The sequence below is a fragment of the Rana temporaria genome, chromosome 9 (genome assembly GCF_905171775.1).
Source record: "Rana temporaria chromosome 9, aRanTem1.1, whole genome shotgun sequence".
Classification (NCBI taxonomy): domain Eukaryota; kingdom Metazoa; phylum Chordata; class Amphibia; order Anura; family Ranidae; genus Rana; species Rana temporaria.
In genome coordinates this window covers 15183564-15207363 of record NC_053497.1, presented here as the reverse complement: position 1 = coordinate 15207363, position 23800 = coordinate 15183564, and the positions used below count along the sequence as shown (strand labels likewise).

The following is a 23800-nucleotide window of genomic DNA, read 5'->3' as shown; positions in this document are numbered from 1 at the left end:
TCAGAGCCGCCATTTTTCTAAATTTTTATTTACTTGTAATTTTTTTGTCATATTATGTTGTCGTTTTTTTGTTTTTGTTTTTCATAATTTTGCAAGAAAATTCTATAAAAAAAAGTAGGAAATAAAAACAAAGTGCCAATATAGCACTCATTAAAATACATGTAAAAACCAACTGAATGAGTTTGCTAAAGCACTGAGGGCCAGATTCACAGAGCAAGTACGCCGGCGTATCTACTGATACTCCGGCGTACTTTCAAATTTCCCGCGTCGTATCTTTAGTTTGAATCCTCAAACCAAGATACGACGGCTTCTGGGTTCGATCCGACAGGCGTACGGCTCCGTACGCCTTTGGATCGTAGGTGCAATACTTTGGCGCCCGCTGGATGGAGTTCGCGTTGTTTTCCGCGGCGGGTATGCAAATTAGCTGTTTACGGCGAACCACGAACGTACGCGCGGCCGTCGCATTTTCTAACGTCGTCTGTAGTCGGCTTTTTCCGGCGTATAGTTAAAGCTGGTATTTTGCGGCGTATACATAGACTTGCCATATTAAAGTATGGCCGTCGTTCCCGCGTCGAGATTTGATTTTTTTTTTTGTTGTGTAAGTCGTCCGTGAATAGGGATGGACGTAAGTCACGTCGAAGTTCAAAAAATGACGTTGTTGCGACGTCATTTCGCGCAAAGCACGGCGGGAAATTTCGAAACGGAGCATGCGCAGTTCAATCGGCGCGGGGACGCGCTTCATTTAAATGAATCACGCCCCCTACCCGCCGATTTGAATTCCGCCGCCAGAAATACACTACGCTGCCGTAACTTACGGCGCAAATTCTTCCTGGATTTGACTTAGAGCCAGGTAAGATACAGCGGCGTAGTGTATCTCTGATACGCTGCGCCTGTCCTTTTCTATGTGAATCTGGCCCTGTGTATCAGACCCAAACTGACATTTTTTTTTAATTTGCATGTAATGTTTTTGTCAAATTATAATAAAGTTGTAGTTTTTTTTTTCATCATTTTGCAAGAAAATTCAATAAAAAAAAGTAGGAAATAAAAAAAAAGTGCCAATATAGCACTCATTCAAATACTTGTAAAAACCAACTGAATAAGTTTGTTAAAAGAAATATAATATTTACATGTCAAAAGGAAGAAAAACTATTTGGGAGAGAAGAACAATACCACCATCTCTCTTTTTATCTCAATATTTACATGTCATTTTTTGTCATATTATTATGAAGTTGTAATTTTTTTACATTTTTTCATAATTTTGCAAGAAAATTCAAATAAAAAAAAAGTAGGAAATAAAAACAAAGTGCCAATATAGCGCTCATTAAAATACAACTGAATGAGTTTGCTGAAGCAGTGTATCAGAACCAAACTGCCATTTAAAAAAAAATGGTATTTGCATGTCATTTTTTGGTCAAATTATAATAAAGTTGTCTTTTTTCCATCATTTTGCAATACAATTTTATAAAAAAAAAAAGTAGGAAATAAAAACGAAATGCCTACCTAACAAATGTAAATCCCATCTGAATGAATGTGCTAAAGCGTTGGAATGGCCATTTTTCAAAAATGTTATTGTTAAATGTTAATGTAATTTTTAAAAAATGTTCATAATTTTGCAAGAAAATTCAATAAAAAAAGACGTAGGAAATAAAAACAAAGTGCCAATATATCATTTATTAAAATACATGTAAAAACCAACTGAATGAGCTTGCTGTGTATCAGAACCAAACTGCCATTTTAACAAAAATAGTATTTACCGTATTTATCGGGCGTATACCACGCACTTTTTTCCCCTTAAAATCAGGGGAAAATCGTGGGTGCGCGATATACGCCGATACCCCCCCGATCCCCACTGTCTCCGACATTGTCGGAGCCGAGCCGAGTGTACTGCGCACTCGGCCACGCTCGGCTCCGCCCAGAGCCACGCGAGAGGAGCCGTGAGGAGCCGAGTAAAGCCGAGTGCGCAGGAAATCCGGCTCTGCACAGCACGCCATATTCAAACACACGACGCTGCAACCCCTCGACGGACCCCGCCGCAGACGGACACCCACAAGGCTCGACGGACCCCGCCGCAGACGGACACCCACAAGGCTCGACGGACCCCGCGCAAGGCCGCAGACGGATGCCGGACAAGGCCGCCAATGGATGCCGGGCAAGACAGCAGACAGACCCCGTGCAAGGCTGGACGGACCCGCGCAAGGCCGCAGACGGACGCCGGACAAGGCTGCCGATGGCAAGACATCCAAAATGTAAGTTTTTCCCTAAACTTCCCACCTCAGCTTGGGGTGCGCGCTATACGCCGGTGTGCGGTATATGCCGATAAATACGGTACATCGTTTTTTTTTAGTTTTTCATAATTCAATACAAAACTAAAGTAGGAAATAAAAACAAAGTTCCAACATGACTAACACTCATTATAATACATGTAAATCCCATCTGAATGAATGTGCTAAAGCACTGTGTATCAGTAAAAATGGCAGTTGGTTGTGAACCAACTGCAATTTTTTTTAAATGTTAAATGTTAAAGATGGTTGGTTGTTCCAATTTTTTTTCAATCCATAGTTGCATGCCAGTTCTGCAGCCTCTTTGCAGCCGCTTCCTGTCTCCATGTCCTCTTGTAACAGCTGCATGGCAATTTTCAAGACGGATTTCCTCCTGGTGACATCAGTAGACAATGTGTATTGCTGTCATCATCATCTCTGGCTTTTAAAAGGTGGCAAATGATAGATTTCTGTTATGTATTAGTGGTGATGTAGGAGGAAGAAAGCCGGGTCACCTGGGATATGATAGTCCGTACATTATTTTAGAAAGTTCTCTGACTTTGGAGACGTTTTGGAGAAGACTAAAATACATGGAGTAGCGAGCCTTCCTCCGGGTGGCCCCACCAGCATTTGTTAGAACCGTTTGGGTTATACAGTCAGGTCCATAAATATTGGGACATCGACACAATTCTAATCTTTTTGGCTCTCTACAACACAATGGATTTAGAACAAACAAGATGTTTTTAACTTCAGACTTTCAGCTTTTATTTGAGGGTATTTACATCCAAATCAGGTGAATGGTGTAGGAATTACAATAGTTTGTATATGTGCCTCCCACTTTTAAAGGGCCCAAAAGTAATGGGACAATTGGCTGCTCAGCTGTTCCATGGTCAGGTGTGTTTTATTCCCTCATTATCCCATTTACAAGGAGCAGATAAAAGGTCCAGAGTTCATTTCAAGTGTGCTATTTACATTTGGAATCTGTTGCTGTCAACTCTCAATATGACATCCAAAGAGCTGTCAATATCAGTGAAGCAAGCCATCATTAGGCTGAAAAAAACAAAACAAACCCATCAGAGAGATAGCAAAAATATTAGGTGTGGCCAAATCAACTGTTTGGAACATCCTTAAAAAGAAAGAATGCACCGGTGAGCTCAGCAGCACCAAAAGACCCGGAAGACCACGGGAAACAACTGTGGTGGATGATCGAAGAATTCTTTCCCTGGTGAACAATGGCAGTGTGTCCATAGAGGGTGGAGGAGCGCCGCCCCCTCTCGCTCCCGCACCGACACTGAAAAACAATACATAGATTCATGCATTCATGCACGAAAAATGACATTGTTTAAAACGTCGTTAAAAAATGGAGCATGTTCGAATTTTTTTTTGTTGTTTTTCAGAAGCCGAAAAATGAGGTGAAGCCCACACACGATCATTTTAAATGACATTTTTTTAAAACGTTGTTTTTTACATGCCGAAAATTGATCGTGTGTACGCGGAATGACTGTATTTATGGATGATTGTCGAGGTTCTGTACCATCAGGTTAAGACTTTATAATAGGTTTCTTGGAATTTGGTACTGATAGAATATTTTAGGGTGAGGACGCTTCATTTTTGCTCTTTCCTTTCTGTTATCTTTTACAAATACCGATGCTTGTTTTTATCTACAACTTTCCGTGAAGTTATATCCTTCCATGCAAAGTGAAGAAATGCTATTTCGAGCATCTGTCACAAGCTGCAATAAGGCTGAGGCATGTCCTTTCATAACTTGGAAAGCAAGGCGTGACCAAGGACAGCGCAAGGTCAGATAGGCAGAACTGAAGATGAGATTACATTTATAACAGTTTCATGGAGGCCTGTTATTTTCCTGTTGTTTTATAGTCATACTCTGGAGAATAAAATGCTTCAGGCATCCTGTTGGTTTTCCTGCTTGGAATTCTGCATTTACTTAGAATTTACAATTTGTGTTATTGCCAACTCTGATTTTAGAACAGAATCCCATTATGCCAATTTCCCATTTCCGCAGTGCGCCGAGCAGTAATAAGCCAAGACTGGCTGTTCTTGTTGTGTTCTTGTACCCGTTCGATGTCTCTTTCCTGAGCTTACCTTTTTAGAATTCTTTGATATCGACACCTTTTAACCTTTTGTTCTGGATTCAGATCTCGTTTTCCAAATTACAGCGTTGTCTGGTTTTGGGGATGTTTATTTTGGCAGTGGAATTTTTTTTAGGAGGTTGCACCGAGACGTTCTTGAGAGATCGCAAGACTCTAACTTCGCCTGGTCCTTGAATACTAATTTGGTGGAGGGACCATTATTCACATTGAAAAAATCCAAGGAAAACCTAAAATTACACATTTGTCCATATATAGATCAGGTCATGATGGGGGGTTTATTTTGTGTCCAGCCAAAACCTGTTTTTTAGTTTTTAGAAAGTGGAGTGAGCTAAGAACCTTGGTTGTTTCTCTACTGCAATGAACTTTACGCACCCTGTCACCTTTATATAATTCTCCTCCTGTCCCATTTCTCTAACAGAAATAGATTTTATGTTGAGTGAGTGAGAAACTTGTATAGCGCTACATATGCGAACTGAATCGCCTCAAGGCGATTGGTATCCATTTCCTACTATTTTTTGCCTTCAGAATAGATGGGTTTTGAGTTTTTTTCTCAAGGCCAGATGATTCCCTTCCTATCGGATGCTGGTTGGTAAAGGGTTCCATAGTCGTGGCCCTTGGACTGCGAATCTTCATTCTCCTTTGGACGTGTATCGGGCCTTGGGTATTTGGAGTAGATTTTGGTTGGTAGATCGGAGGACGCGATTGGGGTTGTGACATTTTAATTTTTCGCATAGATATTGGGGTGCACTGTTTTGTACACATTTGTGCGTCAGGCAGAGTGTCTTGAATGTGATTCGATCTTTTACGGGCAGCCAGTGAAGGGATCTAAGGGAGGGAGAGATTGATTCCCATGGTTTTTTTCCTGTTACAAGTCGTGCCGCCGTATTCTGGACGACTTGTAGACGAGCGATTTGGTATTTTGGGAGCCTGAGGTAAAGGGCGTTTGCATAGTCGAGTCTGGAGTTGATTATCGTTCCCACCACGACTGCTATGTCTTCTTTTGGGATAAAGGGAATGAGTCTACGTAGTAGACGCAGCAGATGGTGGGATCTGCTGACTACTGAACTTATTTGTGCATCCATAGTCATGTCGGAGTCAAAAGTGACTACAAGACTTTTGACTTTGGTGCTAGGGGTGATGGTTTGTCCCAAAATGGGCGGGGGTGTCTATGTTGTCGTGGCGAGTCTTTTTCGGTTGGCGTGAAACAGGAGAAGTTCTGTTTTTGATCCATTGAGTTTAAGGTAACTCTCTGTCATCCAATTCTCTATCAGAGTGAGGCATTTCTCTAGTCCGAGATAATGATCCTTTTTGTTGGGGATACGGAAATAAAGTTGGGTGTCATTCGCGTAGGAATGGTAGAGTAAATTCTGGTTACTGATGATTTCGAGAAGGGGGCGGAGATAAATATTGAATAGTACGAGAATTGGTGGGGATACCCTTTTGGGGACCCCCCCTTTACACCCTTATTTCTGGCCAGAATGATGTGCCAACAACCTTATGGGATACCCACATCCAGCAGGGATGCAGGGGAATGCAGATGTGATGTAATGGCAAGGGGTGTTGGGGTGTACTGGAGGGTCTATTGATGCTGGCTGCTGGGGGATCTATTGTTGCTGGAGAGGATCTATTTTTTCAGTGGAAGGATCTATTGTTGCTGGGGAGGTCAGTTGCCGCTGGTGGGGGATCTATTAGTGCTGGGGGGCTACTCCCAGACAATCATTGCTGGGAGACATCTACTGTGGATGGAGGGGTCTATTGCTGCTAGCTGTTCAGAGTCTATTGTTGCTGAGGGTGCTCCATTGTTGCTGGCTACAGGGGATCTATTTTACTTCCTATCATTAACAAATTACATACAAATTACTTAGCACCACAAATTGATACTTGGTTCTTTATCCATTACTGAGAGGTGGGTAGGGGGGGTGGAACCAAGGAATGGTGCTCGTAGGTGGGTAGGGAGTGGAACCAAGGAATGGTGCTCGGGGGTTGGTAGGGAGTGGAACCAAGGAATGGTGCTCGGAGGTTGGTAGGGAGTGGAACCAAGGAATGCTGCTCGGAGGTTGGTAGGGAGTGGAACCAAGGAATGGTGCTCAGAGGTTGGTAGGGAGTGGAACCAAGGAACGGTGCTCGAAGGTTGGTAGGGAGTGGAACCAAGGAATGGTGCTCGGAGGTTGGTAGGGAGTGGAACCAAGGAATGGTGCTTGGAGGTTGGTAGGGAGTGGAACCAAGGAATGGTGCTCGGAGGTTGGTAGGGAGTGGAACCAAGGAATGGTGCTCAGAGGTGGGTAGGGAGTGGAACTAAGGAATGGTGCTTGGAGGTTGGTAGGGAGTGGAACCAAGGAATTTTGCTCGGAGGTTGGTAGGGAGTGGTACCAAAGAATGGTGCTCGGAGGTAGGCAGGGGTGGAACCAACAAATAGTGCTCAGAGGTAAGTAGAGGGTTGGAACCAAGGAATGGTGCTCATAGGTGGGTAGAGGGTGGACACAAGAGGTGACTCAGAAGGAGGGAGTTCCTGCACCTATTCTTTGAGAAAAAATTCCTGCCCACATCACATCAGGAAGTCCCATACCACCTCATCGGGGGCCTGTCTATTGAAGAACTTTGCAGCTGCTCCCACGATGCACCACTCTTGCACATCCTACCGGGTGACATCAGAAGAAGTGACGGTGTGGGGGCTGGGTGTGCTACACAAGAGGCAGATCCAGAGAATACCGCTGGATCCCCAGGCTTGTGAGTATGCTTTTGGGGAACAACCAGGCTATACAGTTAAGGGGGGGGGGGTGAAGTTCCTCTGTAACCCCTTGATTCCGGGTGCACACATATATGTAGCTGCTCTGCGGGTGGGCCTTAACGCAAAACGGACGCTTATATGCAGCCCTGTGTGAACCCCTAATGCCACGTACACAAGCTCTGAATTTTCGACAACAAAACCGTGGATAAATTTCCAAGGGATGTTGGCTCAAACTTGTCTTGCATACACACGGTCACACAAATGTTGTCGGGAATTCCGAACATCAAGAACGCGGTGACGTACAACACGTACAACAGCACTAGAAAAGGGACGTTCAATACCAGTCGTGTTAGTAGAAGTTTGGTGAGAGACTATTGACACTTTTCAGCCTCGTGCTTTTCAGTCTGTTACAGCGTGACGAATGTGCTATAACCATTACGAACGCTAGTTTTACCAGACCAATCACTTCCGTCTCGTACTTGATTCAGAGCATGCGTGGAATTTTGTGCGTTGGAATTGTCCACACACAATCGAAATTTATGAGAATGGATTTTGTTGTCGGAAAATTTGAGAACCAGCTCTTAAATTTTTGTTGTCGGAAATTCCGACAGAACATGTCCGATGGGGCCTACACACGGTTGGAATTTCCGACAACAAGCTCCCATTGAACATTTGTTGTTGGAAATTTAGAGCGTGTGTACGCAGAATAACAGTGCTGAGAGCGTGCTCCCAGCATGTGACTGTTGTGACAGCCAATCACAGTGGTCACATGATCCGAATGCCCGTCTTCTGGCTTTTTAGAACCATTAAAGGGCCAGGAGGCGGTCGGCGTGAAGGCGTTAAGAGGATTTCCCCACTTATTGTGATAGTGACACAGGGTCCACATGATCGAAAATGAAGGAAAATGTACAACAAGGTCCACAGTCAGAAATAAAAAGTTTGGGGTACATGCATAAGAGGCGCTAGTTTCCCTATTATTAATATCCAGTGTTGTGAAGGGCCGTCCCATCGATTAAGCTGACTCCATTTATACCAGAGCATTACGAGAAGAGGGGCCCTAAGAGAAGTCCAAATATGTAAAAGGCAAGAAGTGGGCCACACTAATGGTCATAGAGTGAGTCTAGAATGTTTTTTTTTTATAATTAATAGAATGAGGGAGCCAATGCGTTTTGCAGGTTGCAAGGGCACCTCTTCTAAAGGGAAAGGGGTACACCCTGAAAGCTTGTCCTGAAAATGTTAATGTTAGTGGATAGTAATTGTTTTTGTTGCAAGTGCACTAATATGGCTACAATCACCTCAAGCATTATAAAATGTGTAATACTTACTTTCCCTTTATTCATAAATTCAGGAATAAATGTTGGATAAGAAGTATTAAGTATTACAAATTTTAGGTATTAAACTTTTCCTTCTTTTTTATTCCATAGGCCGGTCACACTTATTCCTTCTCACTGTGGAAGTGGTCTTCTCCTGGGATCTTTCTGTAGCCCCAACAACATGTTCATACTGAAAGAAAGAGCCCAGCTGTCGAGTGGGTGGCACACACAAGAGAGGTACCTGTTCCTCTTCAGTGACTCCCTCATTATCGCCAAGTCAAAGTAAGTACCTCTTTCCATCCCGGGCAGCTTTTTCTTTTACCCATTTATTTAAGAAGTCGCCTTCCATTAACGAGTCCAGCCAAAGATAAAGTAGATGCAAACCCTAACTTATTGGCATTGGCCCAGATTCAAGAAGCACTTGCGCCCGCGCAACCATAGGTTACGCAGCGCAAGTGCTTACTTGCTCCGGTGTAACGAGTGCTCCCGATTCAGGAACCTCGTTACACCGATTGCAGGCTAAAATCTGAGCGGCATAAGGCTCTTATGCCTCGCAGATTTTAGGCTGCATTCTTGCGGGGGCCGCTAGGGGGCGCTCCCATTGTGTATCAGCGTGTAGTATGCAAATTGCATACTACCACTGATTCACAAGCTTGCGCGGGCCCCGCGCAAGCCAGGTACGGAGTTTCCGTACGGCTACTTTTAGCGCAAGGCTGCCCCTTCTAATAGTAGGGGCAGCCAATGCTAAAGTATAGCCGGCCTTCCCGCGCCGTAAAATTTGAATTTCACAGCGTTTGCGTAAGTGAAACGTGAATGGCGCTGGACGCCATTCACGTTCACTTAGAAGCAAATGACGTCCTTGCGACGTCATTTGCCGCAATGCACGTCGGGAAAGTTTCCCGACGGAGCATGCGCTGTACGCTCGGCGCAGGAGCGCGCCTAATTTAAATGATTCCCGCCCCCGGCGGGATCATTTAACTTGCGCGCGCTTATGCCGGGGAAATTTGCCGGCGCGCCCTCGCAATTCACAGAGCTACTGCTCCGTGAATCGAGGGCAGCGCAAAATATTTGCTGGGGGGGCAGGGCAAAATCGTTGCCCTGCTCCCCCGCAAATATCGCGCAATTCTACTTGAATCTGGGCCATTGTATTTGCTAAAGCACTGTATATCCTAAACCTCTGCCATTTTTTTTTAATATAAAATAGTGTTTTTACTTTTATTTCATCCCTTTTGGATCACCTGCAGCCAGCTGGAACTCCATTGCTGTCTACATATACTCCAAGGATTGGCTGCATGGCATTTCTCAGCGCGGGTTTCCTGATGGTGACCATAGTGGATAATTAGGTGGATTCAAGTAGCCCGCCGCATCTTTGCGGCGGCATAGCGTATCGTATTTACACTACGCCGCCGTAAGTTAGCTAGGCAAGTACTGTATTCACAAAATACTTGCCTGCGTAGCGTAAATGCAGCCGGCGTAAGCGCGCCTAATTCAAATTAGACTGAGGGGGCGTGTTTTATGTTAATGGGGGGTGACCTGACGTGATTGACGTTTTTTACGAAAGGGGCGTGCGCCTTCCGTGTACATATCCCAGTGTGCATTGCGGCAAAGTACGCCGCAAGGGCGTATTGGTTTCGACGTGGAACGTAAATTTCGTCCAGCCCTATTCACGGATGACTTACGCAAATGACGTAAAATTTACAAATTTCAACGCGGGAACGACGGCCATACTTAACATTACTAGTCCAGCTATTTGATGGAATAACTTTACGCCTGAAAATGCCTTACGTAAACAGCGTATCTTTACTGCGACGGGCGGACGTACGTTCGTGAATAGGCGTATCTAGTGATTTACATATTCTACGCCGAACGCAATGGAAGCGCCACCTAGCGGCCAGCCTAAATATTGCACCCTAAGATTCGACGGCGCAAGCCGTCGTATCCTAGATAGGTTTAAGTGTATCTCTGTTTGAGAATACACTTAAACATAGGTCGGCGCAGATTCTGAGTTAGGTCGGCGTATCTACTGATACGCCGGCCTAACTCTATGTTTATTTAGCTATAAGTGTTAAAACACTCATTTGTTGTCTGCAGCAGAAACCTTGTGATAAGGTGACCACATGGGAGCACAATTAGTAGACAGAAACAGAATGTTGTCACCCTACAACAGTAAGGTCGCTGAATAAGTACCGTATTTATCGGCATATAACATGCACTTTTTCCCCCTAAAATTGGGGGGAAATCACAGGTGCGTGTTATACGCCGATAGTGTATCTCGGACTCGGAGGGGAAGAAGGAGGGACGAGTGCCGCCGAGCGCCGCTGGAATTCACTGAGCCGTTTACTCAGCTCTGCATCACACACATAGTCCCGCCTCCGCCACCGGCTATGGACCAGTGTTCTTTCAATCACAGGAGCTGGTCCAATGCCGATAGCGGAGGCGGGACTGTGTATGTGACTGCCGACGCGACTGAGAGCCGAGTGAACAGGAGATGACGGCTTGGTGATTCCTTCATTGCACAAGAGTTGGTGAGGCTGCAAATGGGCATCAGGCTGCATTGATGAGAGATGGGCTGCAAATGGGCACATAGGCTGAATTTAGGCTGCAGATGGGCACATATAGGCTGCATTTAGGCTGCAGATGGGCACATAGGCTGCAATTAGGCTGCAGGTGGTCACATAGGCTGCATTGAGGCTGCAGATGGACACTGATTATTATTTTGCTTCAAAGTGATTTTTTTTTTTTTTTACATGAAACCTCCCTCTTAAATTGAAGGTGCGTGTTATACGCCTGTGCATGTTATACGCCGATAAATACGGTACCTTCACATTGTTACTCTCACTTGTAGTTTCTATCACAAGTCTATGTTGCAGAGTAAAAACTCAGGTGCTTAACTGAACACAGGGACAGAACATTTTCACCCTATAACAGCAAGGACTGAAGAAGGACCTTCATGGGAGGATAATTAAGGATTAATGTAATGAAAGCTGCCAATTTAAAAATATTAGATATTCATTTTGAAATGCTATGGTCAATCTTCTATGCCAACGCGGTAACAAGGTAGATAAGACCAATGTTAATTTGTTCATATATACCTCTGCTGGACCACCCCCCATGAAGCAGGGCTGAACAAACTACATCATATGTCATTCCTCCCCATTAGATTGATAGTGGGCAGAGCCTGATAAGCAATGTTGACTGGCTTGTTCCTCATCAGGTCTGCCTTCCTTGACTGTGTTTGACAGCAGACAATGGTGGGTGGATTCCAGAGCCGCTAAACCGCGTGCTAGCAACTACAGTATGGAATCTGCTCCCTGCCAGTGGCGGTGCGTCTATAGAGGGCGCTGGAGCGCCGCCCCCTCTGGCTTTCGCACCGCCACTGATTACAATAACATAGATTCATGCATTGCATGAATCCATGTTATTGTTGCCGCCGCCGACTATTCAGATGGCCGGACGGCGAGCGCCGGCCACCTGAATAACGGCAGCTGGTTGGCTGTGCGGAAGTGTCTATCAGAGCCAGCGGCTCTGATAGGATTTCCGAGTACAGCCCTTGGCTCCCGGAAATGTTTATAAGGGACGTACGGGTGTTCCTTAGATAAGACTGACAGGAGTCTCAGCCAATCAGGTTCACCGGTTCTGGTTACCAGTAACCTGATTGGCTGAAGCATCATCGAGGGCGGGGGAAGACATCGAGGGACGTGGAAGGAGGATGGCTGACCCCCAGAAAGGTAAGTGCCGGGCGGGGCATTATACAGGGCACAGTGGCGACAATGGGCACAGTGACATCAATTGGCACAGGGGCGACAATTGACACAGTGGCTGCATTTGATGGCATGGCACAGTGGCTGCGTTTGATGGCATGGCACAGTGGTGACAATTGATGGCACAGTGGCAGCGTTTGATGGCATGGCACATTGGTGACAATTGATGGCACAGTGGCTGCGTTTGATGGCATGGCACAGTGGTGACAATTGATGGCACAGTGGCTGTGTTTGATGGCATGGCACAGTGACTGCATTTTATGGCATTGCACAGTGGTGACAATTGACGGCACAGTGGCTGCGTTTGATGGCATGGCACAGTGGCTGCGTTTGATGGCATGGCACAGTGGCGACAATTGATGGGCCCAATGGCTGCATTTGATGGGCCCAGTGGCTGCATTTGATGGGCCCAGTGGCTGCATTTGATGGGCACAGTGGCTGCACTTGATGGGCACAGTGAGGCTGCAATTGTTTTTTTTGTTTTTCGTTTGCGCCCCCCAAAAATTTTGAGCAGCGGCCGCCACTGCTCCATGCTGTCCATTGTCAATCTCAAGAAAGGTGGACCTGATGGGGATCTAGTCTCTCAGCATCACTCATCAGGCTCCCTCTACTGTTAATCTAAAAGGAGGTGCCCTGATGGGGAACTAGTCTCTCAGCATCACTCATCAAGCTCCATTTACCGTTGATCTAAGAAGGGGTGAACCTGATAGGGAACTAGTCTTGCGGCACCACCCATCAGGCTCCATCGACTGGTGATCTAAGTGAAGGTGAACCTAGTGGTGAACTAGTCTCTCTGCATCACCCATCAGGCTGCATCTTCTGTGGATCTAGAACAGGGGTCTCCAAACTGCGGCCCTGGGGCCAGATGTGGCCCTTTGCTTGCCTTAATGCGGCCCTTGGGGAATTTTTCCATCCAATTTAAATGGGGCATAATTCTTTTTGCTGACACCAATGGGGCACTATTCCTCCAACTGACACCATCAATTCTTTCCATTAACACCAAAGATGGGGCACTAGTCCTCCCACTGTCACTAAAGATATGGTATTATTTACTCCCACTGGACACCTGGACATTTTTTACTCCCAATGGCCCTAGTCTGGCCCCCCTAAAGTCTGAAGGACCGTAAACTGGCCCTTTGTTTAGAAAGTTAGGAGACCCCTGATCTAGAAGGAGTTGCCCTGATGGGGAACTAGTCTCTCATCATTACCCATCAGGCTCCATCTACTGGTGATCCAAGTGAAGGTGGACCTATTGGGGAACTAATCTCTCAGCATTGCCCATCAGGCTCTATCTACTGGTGATCCAAGTGGTGGTGGACCTATTGGGGAACTAGTCTCTCAGCATTACCCATCAGGCTCCATCTACTGTTGATCTATAAGGAGTTGCCCTGATAGGTAATGATGAGAGACTAGTTCCCTATCAGGCTCCATCTACTGGTGATCCAAGTGGAGGTGGACCTATTGGGGAACTAGTCTCTCAGCATTACCCATCAGGCTCCATCTACTGTTGATCTAGAAGGAGTTGCCCTGATAGGGAACTAGTCTCTCATCATTACCTATCAGGCTCCATCTACTGGTGATCCAAGTGGAGGTGGACCTATTGGGGAACTAATCTCTCAGCATTACCCATCAGGCTCCATCTACTGTTGATCTAGAAGGAGTTGCCCTGATAGGGAACTAGTCTCTCATCATTACCTATCAGGCTCCATCTACTGGTGATCCAAGTGGAGGTGGACCTATTGGGGAACTAGTCTCTCAGCATTACCCATCAGGCTCCATCTACTGTTGATCTAGAAGGAGTTGCCCTGATAGGGAACTAGTCTCTCAGCATTACCTATCAGGCTCTGTCTACTGGTGATCCAAGTGGAGGTGGACCTATTGGGGAACTAGTCTCTCAGCATTACCCATCAGGCTCCATCTACTGTTGATCTAGAAGGAGTTGCCCTGATAGGTAATGATGAGAGACTAGTTCCCTATCAGGGCAACTCCTTCTAGATCAACAGTAGATGGAGCCTGATGGGTAATGCTGAGAGACTAGTTCCCCAATAGGTCCACCTCCACTTGGATCACCAGTAGATGGAGCCTGATAGGTAATGATGAGAGACTAGTTCCCTATCAGGCTCCATCTACTGGTGATCCAAGTGGAGGTGGACCTATTGGGGAACTAGTCTCTCAGCATTACCCATCAGGCTCCATCTACTGTTGATCTAGAAGGAGTTGCCCTGATAGGTAATGATGAGAGACTAGTTCCCTATCAGGCTCCATCTACTGGTGATCCAAGTGAAGGTGGACCTATTGGGGAACTAGTCTCTCAGCATTACCCATCAGGCTCTGTCTACTGGTGATCCAAGTGGAGGTGGACCTATTGGGGAACTAGTCTCTCAGCATTACCCATCAGGCTCCATCTACTGTTGATCTAAAAGGAGGTGGACCTAATGGGGAAACAGTCTTAATCAATTCTTCAGTTACCATACCACCCAACAGCCTAATTTTATTTGTCAGACTGGAGGACCTGAAACCCGGGATTCAGTCACTGCAGAGGTCCATCCAATGCACTTGGAAAAAATAGGGAAGAAACTGCGCTAAACACTACTAAGAAAATACGAATTGAGAAATAAATAAATATGTGATCCCAATATAAATAAATGTATCTATGAAGATGAGAAAGCTGCAAACCTGCTGATAAACAAACAGTGAACAGAAGTGGAAAAGAATAGGCTGCGCTGACTACAATAAATCTGCACAAAATATAAACAACGGTATAGTGAATAATTGCCACTTAGTGCGTATAAATAAATGAATATAAGTGGATAAAAAACACAAAAGTAAATGTAATAGTCAAATCATGAACGGAACACTGTGATGTTGCATAAAACAAATCAGTGTTATGTGAACCAAGAAAGTCCAGATCAAATTTTTTTTAGAACATGCTCTAAATGTTCACGTCGTTTTTAACGTCGGAAAAAATGGTCGTGTGTGGGCTTTAACGACGTGAAAAAACCGCCCATGCTCAGAAGCAAGTTATGAGACGGGAGCGCTCGTTCTGGTAAAACTAGCGTTCATAATGGACATAGCACATTCATCACGCTGTAACAGACAGAAAAGCGCGAATCGTCTTTTACTAACATGAAATCAGCAAAAGCAGCCCCAAGGGTGGCGCCATCCGAATGGAACTTCCCCTTTATAGTGCCGTCGTACGTGTTGTACGTCACCGCGCTTTGCTAGAGCATTTTTTTTTTCACGATCGTGTGTAGGCAAGGCCGGCTTAACAATAATCGGGTTGAAAAAAACGTTGGCCCGGATTCAAAGAGATTTGCGCTTTTTTTTTTGCGGAGGCGCAGGGCAACGATTTTGCCCTGCGCCCCCGCAAATTTGCTCCACTGCCCTCGATTCACGGAGCAGTAGCTCCGTAAATTGCGAGGGCGCGCCGGCAAAATTGCCCAGCGTAGAGCACGCAATTTAAATGATCCCGTAGGGGGCGGCCGAGCGTAGAGCACATGCTCCGTCGGGAAACTTTCCCGACGTGCATTGCGGCAAATGACGTCGCAAGGACGTCATTTGCTTACAAGTGAACGTGAATGGTGTCCAGCGCCATTCACGAATCACTTACGCAAACGACGTGAAATTAAAATTTCGCGACGCGGGAACGACGGGTATACTTTAGCATTGGCTGCCCCTACTATTAGAAGGGGCAGCCTTACGCTAAACACGCCGTACGGAAACGACGTAACTTGCGTAACGCAGGGCTCGCGCAACATTGTGAATCGGTGTTAGTATGCAATTTGCATACTATACACTGAGCACAATGGGAGCGCCCCCTAGCGGTCATCGCAAGAATGCAGCCTAAAATATGCGTGGCATAAGGAGCCTTATGCCACGCAGATTTTAGGCTGCAGTCGGCGTTACGATGTTCCTGAATCAGGAGCATTCGTAACGCCGGAGCAAGCAAGCAATTGCGCTGTGTAACCTATGGTTACACAGGCGCAATTGCTACTTGAATCTGGGCCGTTGTTTTTTCTCTAGACCATTAAGAATGTTCGTGTGTACGCGGCATTACTGTGTGTATTCTTAAAAAATGGTGCATGTCCTAGAAATTCTGCCAGGGTATATAAACCTATATTCTCTTTTCATAGGAAAAGTACTCTTCTTTTCACCATACAATTGTGTAACATATTCCAGCCTCTCCAATAACATAATGTGTTTTCTTCCTGTAAGGTCTCCTTCCAGCATGAAGCTTAAAAAACAAGTTCGTTTGAGCGATGTGTGGATCTCTGCCAACCTTTGGGATGTTTCAGAAAGGAGGCATTCCGTCGACGATTCCTTTGTTATTGGGTGGCCCACAACAAACTACGTTGTTACATTTAGGTAATGCAGTTCCTATGTCTCTCACACTACCACAGAGGGTTCTAGCTACTCATTTTTAAGAAATATGGGGCCGGATTCAGAAAGAGATACGACGGCGTATCTCCTGATACGCCGTCGTATCTCTGAGTTCCGGCCGTCGTATCTATGCGCCTTATTCATAGAATCAGGTTACGCATAGATATCCCTAAGATCCGACAGGTGTAAGTGACTTACACCGTCGGATCTTAGGCTGCAATCTCACGCTGGCCGCTAGGTGGCGCTTCCGTTTGTATACGCAAGGAATATGCAAATGAGGAGTTTCGCCGACCGCCCGGCGCTTTTTTTTTACGTTGTTTGCGTTTGGCTTTTTCCGGCGTATAGTTACCCCTGCTATATGAGGCGTAGCTAATGTTAAGTATGGCCGTCGTTCCCGTGCCGAGTTTTGAATTTTTTACGTCGTTTGCGTAAGTCGTTCGCGAATACGGATGGACGTAATTTACGATCACGTCGAAAGCATGACGATTTGCCGACGTCATTTGAAACATGGGCACTGGGATTCATTCGCGGCCGGCGCATGCGCAGTTCGTTCGGCGCGGGGATGCGCCTGATTTAAATGTTATACGCCCCCTACCCGCGGAATTTGAATTCCGGCGGGGGAATTACGTTACGCCGGCTCAACTTTATAGGCAAGTGCTTTGTGAATAAAACTTGAGATAGGTTGCGCTGATCTAAAGATCCGCTCACCTATCTGAATACAGGCCCATGGTTTGTATATAGGACAACTTTACCCACACGTTTCTGATCAAATTTGTAAAGCAGGATTTAACTCTTCTAAAGCCCCCCAACTTGGGTTTTTGCAATAATCTGTAATAAAGTATGCCCAGCTTGCGGACACTGACCGGGGACATTTCCTCCCATTCTATCACATACATCAGGAAAATTAGGCGGCCGCTAGGCCCATGAAAGCGCGAGGCCTTGGGCGACCGCCTTCTTTGCCTGTTTCAACTAATGCGGAATTTCCGATGTTCGATATGAGCTTGTTGTCAGAAAATCCGACCATGTTTTGGCTCCATTGGACATTTGCTGTCGGAATTTCCGCCAACAAATGTTTGAGAGCTGGATCTCAATTTTTCCAACAACAAAAGTTCTTATCGAAAATTCTGATCGTGTGCAGCCAATTCCAACGCACAAAAATCCACGCATGCTCTGAATCAAGCAGAAGAGCCGCGCTGCCTATCGAACTTAATTTTTCTCGGCTCATCGTACGTCCATGTATCCTGTGACCATGTATGCAAGACAAGTTTGAGCTAAAGTTCCGTCGGAAGAAAGACCACCGTTTTGTTTGTCGGAATGTCCGATCGTGTGTACGCCACATAACAGTTAACGATTCGCCACCATTAAATGTTTGATGAAAGTCACATTCACTACTTTAGTAATATGTGCCATGGTGTCCACATTTGTACTAATGGGTTTGCAGAAACGTAGTGGCATACCTTATTGCGCCTAAATTATAAATATGTGCAATAAGAGTAGGTACTGCCGCTATGGGCCAGATCCACGAAGCAGTTACACTGGCGTATCTATTGATACGCCGCGTAACTTCTAGGTTGCTCCGGCGTATCTTTGTTTTGTATCCACAAAACAAGATACGCCTGAAGCTGGGCTAGATCCGACTGGCGTACGTCTTAGTACGCCGTCGGATCTAAGGTGCATATTTACGCTGGCCGCTAGGTAGCGCTTCCGTAGATTTCCGAGTCGAGTATGCAAATTAGCTAGATACGCGAATCCACAAACGTACGTCCGGCGCATTTTTTTACGTCGTTTCCGTAAGGCTTTTTTCGGTGCAAAGTTACCCCTGCTATATGAGGCGTACTCAATGTTAAGTATGGACGTCGGGCCAGAGTCGAATTTTGAAAATTTTACGTAGTTTCCGTAAGGCTTTTTTCGGCGTAAAGTTACCCCTGCTATATGAGGCGTACTCAATGTTAAGTATGGACGTCGTTCCCGCGTCGAATTTTGAAAATTTTACGTCGTTTGCGTAAGTCGTTCGCGAATAGGGCTTTGTGTAGAATTACGTTCATGTCGAAAGAATTGGCTTGTTGCGGGTTAATTTTGGAGCATGCGCACTGGGATACCCCCACGGACGGCGCATTTACGTCGGGTCAAAACGTATTAACATAAAACACGCCCCCATCTCATCCATTTGAATTGCGCGCCCTTACGCCGACAAAGTTACACTACGCCGCCGTAACTTACGGCGCAAATTCTTTCAGGATAAGGAAAATACGCTGTAAGTTACGGCGGCGTAGCGTATCAGAGATACGCTACGCCGGACGGAACAATGCGCCGCGCTACGTGGATCTGGCCCTATATGTGTGCCGGTGGGACCTAAGCGATGGCAACAAAGCGTTCGGGTCAGTGAAGATGTAAACAAAATGAAGACTTGGCCGGTTACGAAATCTTGACATCAGGAGAAGGAAATCCAGGCTGGACATTGTTTCTAGTGTTAAAATAGAAGCAGGAAGGGCCGTGCGCTTAGGTTGGGGGTCGGAGGAAGGAACTGGGATGTGTGGTAGTCACTTCATTTCTGTCTGCATTGTTTTTTTCTCTTATAGTTCCTCAGACACAAAGGAGAAGTGGCTCTCCACATTAAGCTGGTAAGATCTCTTTTTTTTTTTCTCTGAAGAAATGTACTTAACCCTATTGTGTCCACGTTTGTAGCTTAACATTCATTTATACCAGTTTTTTCAAATGCAATTTTGGTTTTGTGGGTAATGTATGCCTTTATGCTGATGATGCAGAGATGTGCATTTGGGTTGATACTTTTGTAGGTGTTTTGTAATATTGAACTTTAGGTAGGATTGCTGGAAAATTGGTCAAAGTGGGGGAAAGCGCAATGTGAAACTTCATAGAGTGTGGCCTGGCAGTGAGGAAAGGAAATCAATTTTTTGGGGGTATCACTAGAGCGAGAAATAACGTCCTGGTTGTTTTATATAGATCTTTAGTTATCACTAGAGGGGTCACCAGCAGGAGGAAGGAGGTCCTGATTCATTATATATATCTTTATATCACTAGAGGGGTCACCAGCAGGAGGAAGGAGGTCCTGATTCCTCTATATAGATCTTTATATCACTAGAGGGGTCACCAGCAGGAGGAAGGAGGTCCTGATTCCTCTATATAGATCTTTATATCACTAGAGGGGTCACCAGCAGGAGGAAGGAGGTCCTGATCCCTCTATATAGATCTTTATATCACTTATGGGGTCACCAGCAGGAGGAAGGAGGTCCTGATTCCTCTATATATATCTTTATATCACTAGAGGGGTCACCAGCAGGAGGAAGGAGGTCCTGATTCCCTATATATAGATCTTTATGTCACTAGAGGGGTCACCAGCAGGAGGAAGGAGGTTCTGATTCCTCTATATAGATCTTTATGTCACTAGAGGGGTCACCAGCAGGAGGAAAAAGGCCCTGATTCTCTATATAGATCTTTATATCACTAGAGGGGTCACCAGCAGGAAGAAGGAGGCCCTGATTCCTCTATATAGATTTTTATGTCACTAGAGGGATCACCAGCAGGAGGAAGGAGGCCCTGATTCCTCTATATAGATCTTTATATCACTAGAGGGGTCACCAGCAGGAGGAAGGAGGTCCTGATTCCTCTATATAGATCTTTATATCACTAGAGGGGTAACCAGCAGGAGGAAGGAGGTCCTGATTCCTCAATATAGATCTTTATATCACTAGAGGGGTCGCCAGCAGGAGGACGGAGGTCCTGATTCCTCTATATAGATCTTTATATCACTAGAGGGGTCACCAGCAAGAGGAAGGAGGTCCTGATCCCTCTCTATAGATCATTATATCACTAAAGGGATCACCAGCAGGAGGAAGGAGGTCCTGATTCCTCAATATAGATCTTTATATCACTAGAGGGGTCGCCAGCAGGAGGAAGGAGGTCCTGATTCCTCTATATAGATCTTTATATCACTTATGGGGTCACCAGCAGGAGGAAGGAGGTCCTGATTCCCTATATATAGATCTTTATATCACTAGAGGGGTCACCAGCAGGAGGAAGGAGGTCCTGATTCCTCTATATAGATCTTTATATCACTAAAGGGGTCACCAGCAGGAGGAAGGAGGTCCTGATTCCCTATATATAGATCTTTATATCACTAGAGGGGTCACCAGCAGGAGGAAGGAGGTCCTGATTCCTCTATATGGATCTTTATATCACTTACAGGGTCACCAGCAGGAGGAAGGAGGTCCTGATTCCTCTATATAGATTTTTATGTCACTAGAGGGGTTACCAGCATGAGGAAGGAGGTCCTGATTCCTCTATATGGATCTTTATATCACTTAAGGGGTCACCAGCAGGAGGAAGGAGGTCCTGATTCCTCTATATAGATCTTTATATCACTAGAGGGGTCACCAGCAGGAGGAAGGAGGTCCTGATTCCTCTATATAGATCTTTATATCACTAAAGGGGTCACCAGCAGGAGGAAGGAGGTCCTGATTCCCTATATATAGATCTTTATATCACTAGAGGGGTCACCAGCAGGAGGAAGGAGGTCCTGATTCCTCTATATGGATCTTTATATCACTTACAGGGTCACCAGCAGGAGGAAGGAGGTCCTGATTCCTCTATATAGATTTTTATGTCACTAGAGGGGTTACCAGCATGAGGAAGGAGGTCCTGATTCCTCTATATGGATCTTTATATCACTTAAGGGGTCACCAGCAGGAGGAAGGAGGTCCTGATTCCTCTATATTGATCTTTATGTCACTAGAGGGGTCACCAGCAGGAGGAAGGAGGTCCTGATTCCTCTATAAAGATCTTAATATCACTAGAGGGGTCACCAGCAGGAGGAAGGAGGTCCTGATTCCTCTATAAAGATCTTAATATCACTAGAGGGGTCACCAGCAGGAGGAAGGAGGTCCCGATTCCTCCATATTGATTTTTCTTTTTTTTTTGTGGGACTGCGACATTGCGGTGGACGATTTGGACACCTGACACTTTTTTGGGGAACAGTGACATTATTACAGTGATCAGTGCTAAAAATATTTTGTTTTATCGTTTTTTTTTTTTTAGAAAGCCGCCCCTACCTAAGATTTAATAGCCTGTCCCCTGCCAGAATGCTGCAGAGAAGAATCCTTGCTTATGTGACGACAAACGATATTAAAATTTTAGTATGATTTTTTTTTCCAGGCATATTAAAGAAGTAAAGAAAGATGAGTTCCCTGGAAAAATTGCAATTAGTGTTTTATATCTGGATGCAGATGAATACATGTCTGTGAGTATTACCCTTCTGTCCCTTTTTTATAAAAAAAATTAATAATTTATGTGGCCACATGATCTGATTTCCAGTTTGTTGGCACTGTTCCATTTCCCACTAAAATCTCAAATTGTTTCCAAATAGATGGCGTGCTCTGGCTATTTATGGCCGAGGGACACAAAGGTGGAGAGTCATGAAAATAATATTGAGATTTTAACTGAAATAAAAATAGAATTATGAAAAAGACGCATATTCTCAAGAATGAATCGTCAATCATTTTTTTAAGGGAGAATAGGCAAAATATTATATACTGTACATATACAGGTGGTAAGTGTTTATATACTATGGTTTGGCAAAATTTGGTGTAATTCAGTTCTTCAGAACCAGTTTTAAACCAGCACTTTATATAAGTATTAGTGCTGTCAAACGATTAAAATTTTTAATCGCGATTAATCGCAATAATGTCATAGTTAACTCACGATTAATCGCTCTAATTTATGACGAATTTCCCCACAAATATCGCACAATTCTGCAAGTGATTATAATTTATTATCGCTGTTTTCTAGCTGATCTAAAACCATTTTTGACATAAAGGGACACTTTTGGACAATCTACAGTTTTCAGGCAGAAAGAATAGTTTTTATTATATACAAGTACATGTAGGACACTGGGCAGACCACTAGGGACAAGGGGGCTGTGTATTTTGTTACATACAGTACTGTAATCTATAAGATTACAGTATACTGTGTGTATTGTGTTTGTTTACTTTTTTAAATTTGGCGCCGTTCTCCGCTCCCGTGCGTCGTAACGTCGCAGGGAACGGAGCTCGGCGTCACACAGGCACTGTGAATCGAGCGAGGAGGACCCGCCGAGCGAGAAGGACCCGCCAAGCAAGGAGGACCCGCTCGATCACACAGCGGGGTGGCATCGCTGGATCCAGGGACAAGGTGAGTAACTTGTCTGTGAATCCAGCGAAAAGGTAAGCCGCGCCGCTGCACACTCTGCATGTCCACCCGAGGGCTCCTGCGTTAATCGCGCGACAAAAATATTGACGGCGTTAACATGGGTTTGCGTTAACGCCGTTAATATCGCGTTTAACGCACAGCCCTAATAAGTATATATATATATATATTTATATATTGCAAATAACAATTTTATGCCACACTTTCAGCACCATCCTTCTCCAAAAAATAAAAATATATATATATATATATATATATATATATATATATATATATATATATATGTTTTTAATCATTACACTTTTTGCAAATAAAAATGTTATGCAACACTTTCACCACCATCCTTCTAAAAAAAAAGAAAAAAATATATATATATATATATTGCATAAAATTTTTATTTGCAAAAAAAAAAGTCTATGGGCCAGATTCTCGTAGAATCCGCGGCGGCGTAGCGTAAGCCATTTACACTACGCCGCCGCAAATTACTGGAGCAAGTGCCGTATTCTCCAAGCACTTGCTCCGGAATTTGCGGCGGCGTAGTGTAAATGGCCCGGCGTAAGGCTGCCTAATTCAAGGGGGGCGGCTTGTATTTAAATTAAGCGCGCCGCCGCGCCGATCGAACTGCGCATGCGCCGGGCGTTAAAATAGCCCAGTGCACATGCTCCAGCTCATGACGGAAAACGTCAATGACGCCGACGTGAGCGTCATTGACGTAAAGTCCTATTCGCGAACGACTTAGGAAAACTACGTAAACAACGGAAAAAGACGACGCTGACCCGACGCTATACTTAACATGGCATACGACGGACCTTCGTAAACTTACCCCTCATATAGCAGGGTTAAGTTTACGCTTACGGAAACGTCGTAAATTCACTGCGTCGACCGCGCGTACATTCGGGAATCTCGCGTAAATAGCTAATTTGCATAGACGACGGGGAAAACAACGTCGGCGACACCTAGCGGCGGGAAAAAAAATTACATCTAAGATCTGACAGCGTAAGAGCCTTACGCCTGCCAGATCTAATGGAAATCTATGCGTAACTGATTCTAA

At 45.0% G+C, this 23800-nt stretch overlaps 1 protein-coding gene across 2 annotated transcripts in view; it reads left to right on the top strand.

Moving 5' to 3' along the window:
* LOC120913124 (rho GTPase-activating protein 20-like) overlaps positions 1–23800 on the top strand; it is a 105580-nt gene that overhangs the window by 52973 nt on the left and 28807 nt on the right. For both annotated transcript variants that reach the window (XM_040322843.1, XM_040322844.1), the window contains exons 3-6: positions 8522–8692; positions 16387–16536; positions 19131–19172; positions 21721–21805. In XM_040322843.1, the coding sequence (XP_040178777.1) occupies positions 8522–8692; positions 16387–16536; positions 19131–19172; positions 21721–21805 (448 nt within the window). The remainder of the gene's footprint in view (positions 1–8521; positions 8693–16386; positions 16537–19130; positions 19173–21720; positions 21806–23800) is intronic.